Raw genomic sequence first — 16,097 nt, 5'->3', positions numbered from 1 at the left:
ACCCCCCCCCTCCCCCCGGCACTCAGGGCTCCTCGGGAAAGGTGAGGGACGGAGGTCGTGGGTTCATGGAAGAGGAAGGAAGGGACATGGATGAGGCTCTGTGTGACTGAGGGATGGACAGACACACCCTCAAGAAGCCCAGTCCGAAAGGGGTTCACGTTCTGAATCTGAAACCCAGCATTGGCCTGTTTATTTGAACGGCGCTTGGCTTCCGGTCACCGCCAGGTTCAGACTTCTCATATGTGGATTGCTAACCTCTTTCCCCAGCGCCAAGGCACACGTGGCTTTATGGCTTCACAATTTTGCTTCTACAAACTCTCTTATCATAGCGCTTGCGTGTTGGAGCCCAGATGTTAAACAAATCAATCAATAAACCTTGGCTTCACATTTTGTACAGACGAATTTAACGGACAGACACAACCTCCTAGCTGCCCCACAGCCTCTGAGTCATGGGGTCTTTGCCTGCAAACCCTGCCTCCTTCTCCTTCCTTTTTTTTTTTTTTTTTTTTTTTGGTAACAGCTTTATTGAGATATAATTCACATACCATCCAATCCCATTTAAAGTGTACCATTCATTGGTTTTTAGTGTATTCATAGAGTTTTAAACACCTCCCCAACACTGGTTTTCACTTGAGTAGACAGGTCAATTTCCTAGCGTCAGAATGGCTCTATTTCAGTCATGGCCATTTCCAAACCTGACAAGGTTATCTGAAGGCCCGTGCAGACCTGACTGCGACTTTTCTGGTGCCTAGGAGCAGCAGATGAACTGCCCAAGTTCACCGGTGAAAACCTCTCAGTGCCTGTTACGTGGGTGACTCTATGGAATGAATGAACACAGAATTGAGAGAGCAGGTTTTACTACAGGGAGGGATGGACACTCGACTTGGTACTCAGACAATGGTGTCTCAGTATTTTTTTAAGTATTGTTTTAAACACACACACACACACACACACGCATGCCCCCTACTGACGACGGAGCCCGCAACCCAGGCATGTGCCCTGACTGGGAATCGAACCGTGACCTCCTGGTTCACGGGCTGACACTCAACCCCTGAACCACACCAGCCGGGCGGTGTCTCAGTGTTTTTAATCCAAATGGCAGAACACCAAATCCCTTCCATTTGTTGTTTCACGTCTTCTGACCAACCCTCCCCCTAAATGCTCCATTTCATTATCTTCTGAAGTGTTTGTTTTGAAACCACGTATGTCCTCCTTCCTCTCATGGAAACCACCTGTAGCAGGCACCACTAGTGCTGCTACAAACATTTGTTTTTGATAACAGTGTATTTTGAAAGTCTGTGGTTTCCATTTCTATTTTTGTCCGGTACTGTCGTAACATTTTGATCTCTTCATATCTTTCATGGGTACTTTTGCTTTTCCCAGACATTTTGCACTCTGCTGAATGCGTCAGTACATAGCTGTGACAAGACTACTGCAAGTTTCCTTTATCATTATTATGTCCAGAAAATGTCTTATGAAAGACATCAAGATGCTAAGAGGCCAACACATACAGCACATTTTTTAGTCTTGTATTGATTATATACAATCATCCCCAAACACTGGAAACTATGCCAAGAGGATATCTTTTCTGAAATGCTGGCCTACAATACAGAGGAGCACAGTAAAATAAAGCATTCAGTCCCAGTGAGAAAATTTCCTCTCTGTATTAGTCAGGGTTCTCCATCAACACATGAAATTAACCATCACACTCCTCTTAAGTTTTATTTTGTCTCTGAACTCCAGGAGTCACCTCATACAGAACTTTTCCTTCCCTAGCACCAGCCACCTTTTCATTTATTCAATGGGAACTTTTACAATTTTAAAAGCAGTGCAATTGTCCAATGACTTACATTATTAAAATGTTTTTTATTTGACGTTAGAGAGAGAGGAAGGGAGAGGAAGAGAAAGAGCGAGAGAGAGAAAGAGAAATACCTATGGTTTGCCTCCTATATACACCCCAAGTCAGGGACCAAACCCGCAACCTGGGCATGTGCCCTGACTGGGAACTGAACCAGCAACCTTTTGGTGCACGGGACGACCTCAACTGAGCCACACTGGCCAGGACCAATGACTTACATTTTCTATCTACATTATTTAAATTGGTCCTCACAGCAATTCACTGAATAAAGTCAGGGCAACCATTAATATTCCATTTTAGAAATCAGAAAACTAAGTTCTTCTGGCTAGCAAGTAATAAAACTAGTATTGAAAAAATACACGATTTGGCCCTGGCTGGTGTCACTCAGTTGGTTAGCCTCCGTCCCATGCAACGAACAGCTGCTGGTTCGATTCCTAGTCAGGGCACATGCCTGGGTTGTAGGCTCCCATCCCTGGTGCGGGGGGGGGGAGGGGCGTGCACAAGACAGCCGACCAATGTGTCACATCAGTGTTTCTCTTTCTCCCTCTCCCTTCCTCTCTCTCTAAAAGATCACTAAAAAGTATTTTTTTAAAAATACATGATTTGAATTCTAGTCTAGGATTTTTTCCCTATCATAATACTGGCCATTACACTGAGTGGCCAGATTATTATGACCACCTGACATTTGTAGGCAAATTAGCTATAATTTCGTGCTGAAGTTGCTAGAGGGCCAGACCATTATAAATAGGGAAGCAGGTTGTTTACCATGACAGTAGAAGCGATTTTTTTCTGCAGATATGGGTAAACAACGCGATTTAACAGCCTTTGAACGTGGGATATATAATAATCTGAGTGGCCAGATTATTATGACCATCCCATCAGTACTTTGTTGGGCCACCTTTTGCCTTCAATACTGTGGCGATTCTTCTTGGCGTTGACTCCACGAAATGTTGAAAGGTGATGCGAGGACTCTGACACCATGCCTGATGAATAGCACTGTCCAGTTCTGTGAGATTTGATGGTTGTGGAACCCGCTGCCTGATGGCTTTTTTAACTTCATCCCACAAATGCTCAATTGGATTGAGATCTGGTGATTATGGGGGCCACCTAAGCAAGGTAAAGTCTCCCTCATGTTCTTGAAACCACTCCTGCACAATATGAGCACCGTGGCGTGGCGTATTGTCTTGTTGGAAGAAGCCATCTCCATTGGGATATGCCATCAACATGATAGGATGAACTTGATCAGCAACGATACTTGGGTATGTTGTGCTATTCAGACGTTGTTCCACACGAATTAAAGGGCCCATATTATGCCAGGAAAACATGCCCCAAACCATAACACTTCCCCCACCAGCTTGAAGGGTTGTACTCATGCATGTGGGGTGCATGTTTTCATGCTGTTTCCACCAAATTCTCACTCTGCCATTGTGGGAAGAGCTCAGGAGATTTATCTCAGTGCAGTGGCAGATGCAATAGTGTGAGCGCACTCCGCCTATACAAGCTTCCTCGGCACACTGGGAAGTGGCAGCGCCCGCCTGAGTAAGCCCCCTAGAGCCCCTACATAGTACCCTGATCTTTCCTACCATTGGTTGCCCTAAGGATGGTGTAAACTTCTGATTGGTCTGGAATGTTATATATGTCACTGCACTTACACAATAAAGTCAGATCTGCATCTTGAACCGGTCTCCGGAGTCGGGCATGCTTCGTTAGGACTCCGTCGGCCTCACCCCCGCGGGACCCCCTGCCTCATGCATCTGCATGATGCAACTGGAAATGTGATTCATCGGACCACATGACTTTTTTCCAATGCTCGACTGTCCAATCCTTGTGTCCCTGTGCGAATTGGAGACGTTTTATCTTGGTAACTGCAGACAGCAAAGGTGTTCGAACAGGCCTTCGGCTTCCATATCCCATACGATGCAGTGTACGGCTAATTTGCCTACAAATGTCAGGTGGCCATAATAATCTGGCCACTCAATGTATAGGCATATATGCATAGGCCATGGACACAGACAATGGTATGTGATGGCCTGGGGTGGGACAGGACCCAGGTGGAGAGAGGTAATGGGGGGAAATGGAGGATATCTGTAATACTCCCAACAATAAAGATAAATTTTTTTTAAAAAAAAAAGCTTTAATACACCAATGAGCTGGTAGATGTCCACACACTACATTGGCACTTTTTTTTTTTTATTAGTTAAGGTATTACAAATGTGTCCTCATCCCCCCCATTAACCCCCAACCTCCCCCCCCACACACAAACTCATGCTCCCATCCCCCTGTTGTCCATGTCCATTTACATTGGCACTTTTATTTTTCCCCCAGCAGTACACAGAAGAATAAAACTTCATGACACATTAAATCTGGTAATGCAAAGAAGGAACTCAACCAAAAGGCCGGCAGACTTTGTATCTGAACTGATGGCCTGGAAACCAATTCCCCATGTGCGACATTTGATGTCCACTATACTTTCTCCTAAATACATAGCCATGGACTTCAAAGGTTCTTAAACATGGAGAAACAATTTTAATTTTATTTATGGAAATTGTCAACATGCACAAAAGTAGTGTAATGAATTCCTATGTATCTATCACCCAGATTCAGCAATTATTAACATTTTAGTAATTTTAAGAAGCAGGTTAAAAATCCATGGAGACCAGTGCTTAGAAGTTAAATAATTTGAAAGGGTTAAAACAGTCATTCAAATAATTTGGGAGAGGAAAATAAATTAGGTAAACTTCTTAAATGATTTGGGCAAGACAAAAAAAAAATCTTCTAAAAATGAAAGCACAGTGTGGAACAGTTAAAGGACAGTATTAACCTTTGAAGTCGCTCTGTAGTGTACTGCCCTCAAATCCCTCCAAAATACTATCCTACAGGAAGGGAAACCTGCTTTCTATTACACTTTATTCTGCAGCCCAAAGGCAAAAACAGTTCAGTTTAATTCCCCACACTTGTTGAGCCTTTGAGACAGACCCTGGGCGGGGGAGTTTCCTAGTGCTATGGGAGACCAGAGGGAGGAGCTGCAAAGTTTGGCCAGTTTTTTGGAAGGCTTTGTTGAGACAGTGGTGTTTGTGTGGCATCTTTGAGAGTGAACGCCATGGCTGAAAGCAGATGTGGAAGGGGACCGAACCCCAGGCTGCGGGAACTGCACGTAAAAGACGGGAGGCAGGAAGGTATAGGGTGAGTTTGAGGTGTGGTGACATTATATGGTTTGTGAAGGAAAGGCAATGTAAGAGCTGGGAGAATCTTAAAGGTGACGTCATGGAGCAGAGGTTGAAGGCATAGGGTCTGTCTGGACAGACCTGTCTGGTGACCTGCTGCCTGGGCTGGTGAGCTGGGGGCCAGGCCCAGGGCCATTCCCCATGTGCGTCCCTGGCTGGAAGAGGGGCCTCTCTCCAGTGGCAGGGGATGTCAGACGGCCACTCACCAGCCTCTCTTGCATCTAACACAGGGCGGTGTGAGCCCACGCTGGCCAAAGGGAGTCCACAGGCACTTCCGGAAAGAGTGTTCTACCTAAAATAAAATTTAAAAAAACACTCGAACTTCTTTTTGCCTTTGAGCACAGTTGTATGAGAGCCGGAGCTTTGGGGCTATGACAGCCATGCTGTGACCATGAGGACACAAGCTGAGGAGGGCAGAGGAGGAAGAGGAAGGCCAGCCAGTCTTTGAAGGCGTCATTATGCAACGCCACAAATGCCACCCGTGACTGGAGCTTTCTGTTAACGTGAAATACATTTCCCTTACCGTGTAAGTCATTGTGATCTGCTAAATTTCTGGATTAGCATCAGCCCAGAAAGCAGCAAAGAAAATAAAATTATTTCTCCTGTGTAGCCTTTTCTTAATTTTTTAAATTAAATATTTAGAGGAAAAAAAACACAAGTATACATAGAGAGTACATGTAAAATAAAATCTAGCGGTAGCTTTCTTAAACGTAAGAAGTGTCTTCATTACGTCTCATTTGCACTCTCACCTTCCGCAGGTTGCTTAATGTAGTCAGTGTACAGGTTCTTGAAGCCACTAAGTCAGCCGCTCTATCCACTGAAGAGAGGTACTTCTGTGGGGTTTCCAGCTTTTCCCTTAGGGTTCACAAATATGGTCTATTTTATGTTACCACATTAAAAAACTAAAAAACTAAGTGGGCATAGGAAACAAACTGTGGATTATATCTACCAATGTTTACTTTATTGGTCATTCATTAAAACTGATAAACTAAAAAAGAAAACATTGTTGGAAACAACTGGTGTTTCTCAGTGGTTGAGCGTCGACCTATGAACCAGGAGGTCACGGTTTGATTCCCCATCAGGGCACATGCCCAGGTTTCGGGCTCAATCTCCAGTGGGGGGTGGCGTGCAGGAGACAGTTGATCAATGATTCTTATTGATGTTTCTGTCTCTCTCTCCCTCTCCCTTCCTCTCTGAAACCAATAAAAATACATTTAAAGAAAATGCTTTAGAAAACACTGCTGTGAGCAGACAGTGCGACACTCATTTCTCATCACTCTGCTTCGGAAAGAAAACTCCTAGCATGGTTGAATTCCCTTGTGTCTCTCCCTGAATGCATTGCTTCTCTGTCACCCAGAATTAGCAACAATCTAGGATTTAATGTTTACCATTCCCATAACTTTCTTTATGGTTTGTCTAAATATGAATATATCCCTGGAGACATATAGCTTTAAAATGTTAAGCCCATGCAGTCATACTTCCTGTAGAATTCTGCAACTTTTATCGGTAATTTTTGGTTCATTCACCCTTACAGGTAACCTTGGTCACCCACCCCCTCCCATATCTGGGGTGCAGTTCTCTCCAGTTCTTTATTAACATGCCTCGATATGTTGCTTCTAGTTGCTTTCAGACATGATGGTGGGACACTGTGAGGTAACAGAAAATACATCTTAGTCTCTGCCCCTGGTTCCTGACACAGACCTCTCATAATCTTCGTAATTCCCTGGGTGACTGGCCCATTCTAATCACCTATGGCTGGTACACAGACAACAGCAGAGAAGAGAGACATCGAATCAGAGAAAGGGGCAGGGATAATGGTGAGTTATGTTCTACAAAGAACCAGTTTTTATTGACTTGTTTCACCCTCAAAATTCCTTTTTCCCTAAAAAGTGAGAAAAAAAACACACCCATAAATAACAATAGAAAATAACGAGGAGAGTGTCTTAGAATCTATGTTGCATTTCTTAGCTTCATTCCCTATTGCAGACTCTCTTAGGTATGTGTTTTGAACGTAGAAATGAACTTGTACTTTTAAGTTATGGGACCTAATGGATTTAATGGGATGAGCGCTTGGCCTTGAATGGTCTCGAACCAGCCATTTATTTGCTTCACTTCTTTCCCATGTAAATTGAAATATACCATTGACTAATAAATGGGTAATTAAGATCTAAAATACCACATAATAGAATATTATTCAACCATAAAGAGAAATGAAGTACTGACACATGCTACAACATGGATAAGCCATAAAAATGTTATGCTAAATGAAAGAAGCCCAACACAAAAGGTCATATATGTTATGATTTCATTTTATGTGAAATATACAGATTAGCTAAATCTGTAAGGACTGAAAGTAGATTGATAGGTTAGCTAATGAGTATGGCCGGGGTTTCTCTCTCGGGTGATGATAATGTTCTAAAATTGATTGTGGTATGGCTATACTCACAACTCTGTGAATATACTAAACACCACTGACTTGTACACTTTAAATGGTAAGTTGTAGGGTGATTGAATTATATCTCAAAAAAGCTGTTATCAAAAACAAAAAACTAGCCCTAACCGGTTTGGCTCAGTGACAGCCTGCAGACTGAAGGGTCCCAGGTTCGATTCTGGTCAGGGGTATGTACCTTGGTTGCGGGCACATCCCCAGTGGGGAGTGTGCAGGAGGCAGCTGATTGATGTTTCTCTCTTGTCGATGTTTCTAACTCTCTATTCCTCTCCCTTCCTCTCTGAAAAAAATCAATAAAATATATTTAAAAAACAAAACAAAAAACAAAAAACAAAACCAGTAAACTAGTTTCTTCCCAGCTCAGATATGATGTGACTTTCAATTAAGTTGTTTTTCAAATAAAAGATGCATTTCAAACCATACTATGATGATTATTTTTAGATTCCATTACTTGCCTACATTGGAAGCTGATGTACTAAGAGTTCTCCAGTGATAACTGGCATTTATAGAGACCAGGGAAGCAACGCTGCTTACAGCTTTGTGCATGAAGGTCAGATAAGAGGGAGCATCTAAAAGGCCATGAGAATGATGAGGGGAGGGAACACAGCTGGACTGTCAACAGCTCCTTGAGGCCAGGGATTCTGTCTTGTTCTCTTGTAATCCCAGTGCTTCATACAATGCCTGCCCTCAGTAAGTGTGAATGGATGATGAATGGGTAAGTGGTGACACTAATGAACTGCGGGCCAACCAAGGAAAATGATGAGACCCCTTCACTCAGCCAATAAACCATTTTACCAGCCAACACAGCCAAGTCTTGCTTTGATGCTAACAGTGACTGGGGACCTGGGCATTTTACTTACTTATTCTATTACCCAGGGAGGGCTAATTCTTTTTGAAGTGTTGCAGATCACAATGGTTCTTATTTCTCCGTCAGAGCACAAAGAGGAAAAGTTTAACTCTGTATTGACGTTCTCAGTGCCGTGGCTAACGTCCGCTGCGTTTTCTGTAAGTTGTGATGAGCCGAGGAGGGGGTTGGTCTCCAGAACAAAAGCATCATGAAGTCTGGCCTGGTCGTGCCGGGAGCACCGAGGGCCCGTGGGGCAAGCTGGGAGGTCAGCTTTGCTGCGAGACAAAGGCAAAGCATTCATAAGGCGCTTGGAAACTAGGGCAACAATTTTGTGTGGTCCTGGCATTGTAAGTTACTGTGATGGGGACAGGAGTCACCAGCCTGGGGAAGAAGCAACCACTCTCTAGTTTTCCATTTGGAAAAAGTCCTGGGAAAGGACTTGTGACTTTGGCCCACGTTGGCATCATGGCAAACTACTGCCACTGCAGCTGCAATGAAAGGGGAGAGCCATCCAAAGAGAGAACTCTCTACTTTCTACTCTGAGCTATCCACATGATAGAATATTATGACACTCCCTTTCATTAAACTTAAAAAAAAAAAAAAAATCCGCCCTAGCTGGTTTGGCTCAGTAGATAGAGCATCGGCCTGCGGACTGAAGGGTATCGGGTTCAATTCCGGTCAAGGGCACATCCTCGGGTTGCAGGCTCGATCCCCAGTGTGGGGCATGCAGGAGGCAGCCGATCAACGATTCTCTCTCATCATTGGTGTTTCTATCTCCTCTCTCCCTCTCCCTTCCTCTCTGAAGTCAATAACAATATATTAAAATAAATAAATAACATGTTAAAAAAAAAAAATCCTTGCCATCCATAGACCTCTCATTAGAACCCCTCTGAAGGACACAGAAGTGACAACCACGTGACTGATGGATGTTAGGATCTGGAATGCTCAGCGCAAGAGCTACTTCTTCATCCCAGGCCTGGATATTTCCACTTAGAAAATAAATCCGGCTTAAGAGAGATTTCCTCATGACAGGGAAAAACACAATTAGTTCAGAAAAGATCTAGAACACACAGTGTAATTGAACCGGCTGCCAGCGCCTTCACGCAGTGGATGAACTCCAGATTCTTCCGTTCCTGCTCAGACAGCAAGTCCTCCCGCCCGGCCGGGAGACTTGGCAGCGGGGACAGCAGAAGCCTCTCCAGCAAGGGACTCCCCTTCACCTTTCATTTCCCTTCCTCTCTCTCCAGTCACTTTCTTGGACAACATGGCTGGGAGCTAAACAGCATAAACTCTAAACTTCCAAAGCTCCATAAAATAATTACTTGCCTAAGAGAACGGTATGTACCTCATAAAGTGGATCATCTTTCCCCTCCTCCACTCATTTCTTCCAAAACAGACATCTAAAAAGCCAGCAAGTCAACAAAGGAACAAATACACACGAACGGCCAGTGAAGCCAGCCCATTTGGCTAAAAAATACCTCCCAGTCTCTCGCCCCTTGTATTTGTATAAACACCTTAAATATTTGACCATGACTTTTTGATGATTCTGCCTTGGATGCTATTTATTTCAGACCATAAATCTGAAGACCAGGGCCCCTGGTATTTACCCAGGGGACAGTTCGAATGATGCTACCGGGTAGACTTTGGAGTTAGGCAGAGCGAGGCTGGACTCTGGCTCCATATTTACCAGCTGTGTAACCTGGTAAACGGGGCAGTCGATGACTTCATCTTTCTGATCTTCATCTGTATAATGGGGAAAAGAACACTGGCCTCACATTTGCTATGGGATCTAATGACACTGTATATATGAGTAAATAAAAACCTAGACTAAGCCCACCCTCTCTACACCCTGCTCTCCAGATAACCAATTTTGTTTCTTAACCCTCCAGTTTCTTTATACAAATATAAGCAAATTAAATATATATATACATATATATACACACTATATATATATGTATATATATATATATATATTATACTTATATATATATCAGTGTGTTTTTTTTTTTTGCTTCCTTGTTTACGTAGACGGAGCATACAACTGCTCTGTACTTTGTTTGTTTCGCTTAATCTACCTTGGAAATCTTTCCATATCAAGCACAAGGAGAGCTTCCTCATTCTTTTTTTTTTTTTTTAACAGCAGCACAAGATTCCATTGTGTGGCTGTAGCACAGTTTATTTAACCACCCCAAATTATGAGACACTTGGATTATTTCCAGATTTTTTTCTATAACAAATGAAGCTGCAGCAAATATCCTTGTATATAGTGCCATTTTGCATGTGTGAAAATATATCAAAAGGGTTAATGCACTGGTCATATTTTTAAAACATTATTGAGATGTAATTTACTGCGTTTGTAATTTTGATAGGTTTTTTTTTTTTTTTGCCAAATTGCCTCTAATGGGGTTGTGCCATTTTGTATTCCCCGGCAATATATGAGGATGTGCACTACATTCCTAGAAGCATCCTTCCCAAGGATAGGCCCAGAGAGGACTTTGGCTGTATTGCTTTAAAAATCACTATATGTTAACAAAAATTTTTATTTCTTGATTTGAGAGACAGAGAGAAACATCTATTTGTTGTTTCACTTATTGATACATTCATTGGTTGATCTCTGTATGTGCCCTGACAGGAGATCGAATCCATAACCTTGGCATATCAGGATGATGCTCTAACAACTGAGCTACCCAGCCAGGGCATGTTAACAACATTTTTTACATATGGATATATCTTACAGTAAAATATTTCAAAGCAGCAGAAATATATGGTAAGAATGTAAAGATCTCCTTGATCAATGCTGTTTCTTTCCCTGCAACCAATCCCAGCCCCTCCCTGTTGGGTGTGTCGATCACACGGTCACCGTTGTCAAATCCACACTCAGTCCCCGTCCTCCTTAAGATCTGAGATCGCCAAAGACCTCTTTGCCAAGTTTCTCTCTTCCTGTGGCTTCCATCGAGACAAGCTAACAAGCCGGGACAAGTAGAATAGGGAAACTGAGACAGATAGTTTAGTGGCCAGTTTACAGCCATCTAGTGAATCGCAAAATCCTGTCTTCCCTAACCCAGGACAGTTAAGAGTAAGTGGCTTACACTTCTCTTCCCCACCGAGAGGGTAAATAGCGTAAATCACCCTGCTCGGGGAGATAGGTAACAATAATCCAATTAGCGTCATCTGTGCCAATCACAGCCAAGAGTGGGTGAAGTCAGGGGAATAAATCTCATTTTGGTGCATCAGCCCAAAGCTGATGACTATTCTATTGAGATCCTCCCTTAAACCCCCAGCCTTTAAAACCCTCAGGAAGGACACCCCCCCCCCCAGCACATTCTCCCTCCCTCTGCCTCTGGGGGGCATGCCTGCACCTTTCCCATCCCCTCTTCTTCCCCTGGTACCTCACCGTGGCCTTTCCCCTTCCCGTCCAAGGGCCCTCCTCTGCTTCCGTCACCGTGTCCTGAGCCTACGAAGCCCCGCTGGCTCACCTGGACTACCTCTGTAACTTTCTAAATAAACTTCCTCTTATCATTTGAGTTCTTGGCTCTGAAGTCTTCCTTTGCCAAAATCAAGAACTGAAGTCCAGTTTCACAGCCAACACCGCGGGTAACACCGTGACATCAACATTCCTCTGGTTCTCCCATAGTTCTCTGATCCTTCGCCATCTTCTCTGGCTCCTCTTTCTTCTCTTGCCTTGAAAAACAAGGCTAAAAACAGGCAATATTTATTTATTTATTTATTTATAACTACCTTAATATTTTTTTTAATTCTCACCCGAAGATATGTTGTTGTTTTTAATAGATCTTTAGAGAGAGGAATGGAGAGAGAAACATTGATTGATTGTCTCCTGTATGCGTCTGACCAGGGATCAAACCCACAACCTTGGTGTGGGGCGCGGCTACAGTGTTCGGACAGGTTCACGCCTCGGACTAATGAGAGGGCCCGGTCCTCTGGTGGCAAAACCACGTGCAAGTCCCAGCTTGGAGGGCAAAGCCCTCCCAGCACAATGATAGCCAAAGGCTGTAGTTGTCAGCTTGACCTTATGTTCCGAACCTGTGGGCCCACGTGGCTGAGTGATGTGGGCTTGATAGAGTTCAGGTGCAGGGGACGGAGTAGAACACTGTTAACATCTTGACCACGCCCTTACTTTTTAACTCGTGGAATCTGGCTATAAAATAAAGACTCGACTGACAGGCTGGATCGCTGCCTCTCCATCAGAGAAGCAGCGTCCCACCGAGCCTCAGCTTAATCTCCTTGTCTGTCTTTTCTAAATCCTTCACCACCTCCCCTCAGGCTCACCCTTGGCCGTGCTGGCGTGGCACACCTTGGTATGTGCCCTGACCAGGAATGGAGCCCACAACCTTTTCCTGCACTGGAAGACGTGCCAATCCACTGAGCCACCGGGCCAGGACGGGCAATATTTATTGAATGCTGAAGATGCCCAAGAACAACAGAACCCCAAACCACCAGGGACTTAAGGTCTTGGGGTGTGGCAGATTGTGGGAAAAGGTAGCTGCAATAATTTCTCCCAGCTCTCTAAGTGTATTAGACTGCTCGGGCAGCCACAACAAAATACCACAGACCGAGTGGCTTACACAACAGGAATCTTCTTATAGTTATGGAGAAGATTTCTTCTTAATAGCTATGAAGTCCAAGTTCAAGGTGTTGGTGAGACTGGTTTCTTCTCAGGCCCTTCCCGGCTCCTTGGCTTGTAGATAGGCCGTCTTCGTGGTCACGTGGTGTAGTCCCTCTGTGTGTGTCTGAATCCTAACCCCCTCTTCGGATAAAGGCACCAGTCATGCTGGGTGGTGCTCACCTTGCTGGGAAGGACGACAAAGTCCTATTGTACAGGAGCCTGCTTCCTGTTCCGAGCCGAATCGTCCCCACCCTCCCAATCCCTATGTTGAAGTCCTAACCCCTAGTACTTCCGAAGGCAGCTATATACAGAGATAGGGTCTTTAAAGAGGTAGTGGAGTTAAAATGGGTTCATTGGAGTGGGTCCTAATCCAACATGACTTGTGCCTATATATTTTTTAAATATACTTTATTGTTTTTTTACAGAGAGGAAGGGAGCGGGATAGAGAGTTAGAAACATCGGTCAGCTGCCTCCTGCACGCCTGCTACTGGGGATGTGCCCACAACCAAGGTACATGCCCTTGGCCGGAATCGAACCTGGGACCTTTCGGTCCGCAGGCTGACGCTCTATCCACTGAACCAAACGAGTTAGCGTGACTTGTGCCTTTATAAGAGGAGGAGATTAGGACACTGACATACACAGAGGGAAGGGAATGTGAAGACAGAAGTTCTGTCGGGAGGAGAAAATGGTGTGGGGGTTCAGAATGTCAACGTGCGTGGATTGCTTTGGATTAAAGGTAACTAGAACTGAGAAAACCCAGGGGGAGGAAAAGGTAGCTTTAGCTTCGGGCTCAAGAGAAACTTTTGCCCCTCGAGCTTAAATTGGGGACCTTGCCCATAATGACATTATCGGAGAGAACCTTTTTTAAAAAAATCCTCACCCAAGGACATTTTTCCATTGATTTTTAGAGAGAGTGGAAGGGAGGGAAAGCATCGATGTGAGACACATGATTGGTTGCCTCTCACACTCGCCTTGACCCCAGCTGAGGATCTCGGGCATCACGCCTGCGACCGAGGTACGTGCCCTTGACCAGGAATTGAACCCGAGACCCTTTGGTCTGAGGCCCAATGCTCTAATTACCGAGCCAAACCGGCCAGGGTGAGATAACCTTTTTGGCCTATCTATAGGGCAGGGCAAACTACTAATTACTGAACTTGTGCTCTCGGGGCAATGACCTTCCGCAGCCCCAGGATGCGTTACCCCAGTTCCTGGCTCAGGGTGTTTGATTCACCTGTTGGAGGTGTCGGGAATGGCACCAGGTGCTAGAGCCACGGGGTCAGACGGACCTGGGTTCAGCAACCTCTGTACCTGCTCGTCTGGAACAGGAGGAGGAAGAAGAGGAAGGGAAAGGCACAGCGAGTTCTGGGCGGGAGAGCGCACCGGGTCCTCCGTCCTAAGGGTTTTGAGGGCAGAGATTTCAGGGGAGGCACCAGGGCACGATCTCAGTAGAATATTCAGCAGGTTTCCAGGTGTGTCCTGTCAGGGTCGTGCTCCCCAATGATGGATTGGCCAGCACGGGGCAGGGAGCCATTCTTCAGTGCAGCTGGTCCTGAGGTCAGCTGTGGCTGGTTTTGTTGATTTTCTGGGCCTGAGCTGAAATATAACCGACCCGAGATGTGATCTCTAGAACAGTGGTTCTCAACCTTGGCTGCACATTAGAATCACCTGGGAATCTTGTTAAATGCCTCAGGCCCAGAAATCAGGATTTTAAAAAGATTCCCAGGTGATTCTAACGTGCAGCCAAGGCTGAGAACCACTGCTCTAGAGGGAGGAAAGGCGGGGGGTGGGGGGGTGGGGGGGTTCCAACCCGCAGGACCAGCGATCTGCCAGGGGAGGAAAGGCCCCCCGGGGGGCGAGGTCCCACCTACAATTGTCCTTTGCTGGGCACCCGGGGCTCTCCACCCCGGTGACCTTCTCCACCTGGTCCACCCTCCTGCTCTGCTCACGTCCTTCTAACTGCCCACCACACACCATTTTCCCTTTGTCTCCGAACCTCCCCTGCAGGTGGGGTCTTTGACTCTCTCCCGTATGCAGCGTTTCCATAATATGCATGCAGTTTAATTTGGTTATTTTCTCTTACTAATCTGTCTCATGTCTATTTGGTTATTAGAGCGGCAGAAAGAACCTTGAGGGTGGAGGGACGTTAATTCCTCCCCGACAATGGCCATCAACAAGCCAAAGAGGGAGGCTTCAGAAGAAACCAACCCTGCCAGCAGCCTGATCTTGGACTTCCAGCCTCCAGACCTGTGAGTAAATAAACTGCTGCTGTTTAAGCCGCCCAGTCTGTGGTACTTGGTTATGGCGGTTCTAGCGAACTACTACACAGGATTATGCCATTTGCTTTACAGTAAGTCAAGAAAAGAACTTATTTCGGAAAATAACTTTCGTTTGAAAACATGAATCAGAAAGGACCCATCTTAGGGCCCCCTGTTTGGAGTCCATCCCCTGTTCTGAGGAGAGGAACCTGGCAGACGCAGCAGAAGGAGGCGAGTTCCCTGCTTCCACAGGAGCCACAGGGCAGGTCCTGGCTGGGGCCAAGATCACCCTTGCCAGGATTTCAGTAGGCACTTAAGAAAGAGAGGGGGGAGGGAGGGAGGGAAGGGGGGGGAGAGAGAGAGAGAGAGGCGGGGAGGCGGGAGGGAATTCAAGAGACAGATTTTGAGCATATAACGTAAAAGAGAAAGTATTTTCTTTTACTAACAGATGTGATTAGAACATCCCCATGATATTCCTAAAGTCACCATGAATATATATATATATATATATATATATATTTTTTTTTACCCAGAATCATTTCATCGACTTTAACAGGAGACATTTTGCTGGGTTTTTAGAAGTTTGCAGGTTTCCTCAGCCATTCTTGTTACAACATGTGGCGTAGCTGACTCTCAACGGGTTGTTTTATTAAAGGATTCACAGGGCTACCTATTATTAATGTGCATTATTTTTCTCAATGCTTCAGACACTTGGGCATTTATTTTACTGTTGCCATAGAAACCCAGGTCTGTAATAAGCAGCTCTTTTAATTCCTACAATTAGGCTTATATAAAAGAATATTTTAATGAAGTGAAGTATTTGGAGAGCCCAGCCAGAGG

General features: G+C 45.0%; 1 protein-coding gene across 2 annotated transcripts in view; it reads left to right on the top strand.

Moving 5' to 3' along the window:
* Positions 1-15,112: 15,112 nt before the first annotated feature.
* The window catches only part of NDUFAF6 (NADH:ubiquinone oxidoreductase complex assembly factor 6), a 63,309-nt gene continuing 62,324 nt past the window's right edge, over positions 15,113-16,097 (top strand). The window contains exon 1 of one of the 2 annotated variants that reach the window (XM_059672213.1): positions 15,113-15,248. In XM_059672213.1, coding sequence (XP_059528196.1) covers positions 15,163-15,248 — 86 coding nt within the window. In that variant the 5' untranslated portion in view covers positions 15,113-15,162. The remainder of the gene's footprint in view (positions 15,249-16,097) is intronic. The other variant, XM_059672216.1, reaches the window with a different exon arrangement.

This window comes from Myotis daubentonii, chromosome 17 (assembly GCF_963259705.1).
Source record: "Myotis daubentonii chromosome 17, mMyoDau2.1, whole genome shotgun sequence".
Lineage (NCBI taxonomy): Eukaryota > Metazoa > Chordata > Mammalia > Chiroptera > Vespertilionidae > Myotis > Myotis daubentonii.
This window is presented reverse-complemented; position numbering and strand designations above follow the sequence as displayed.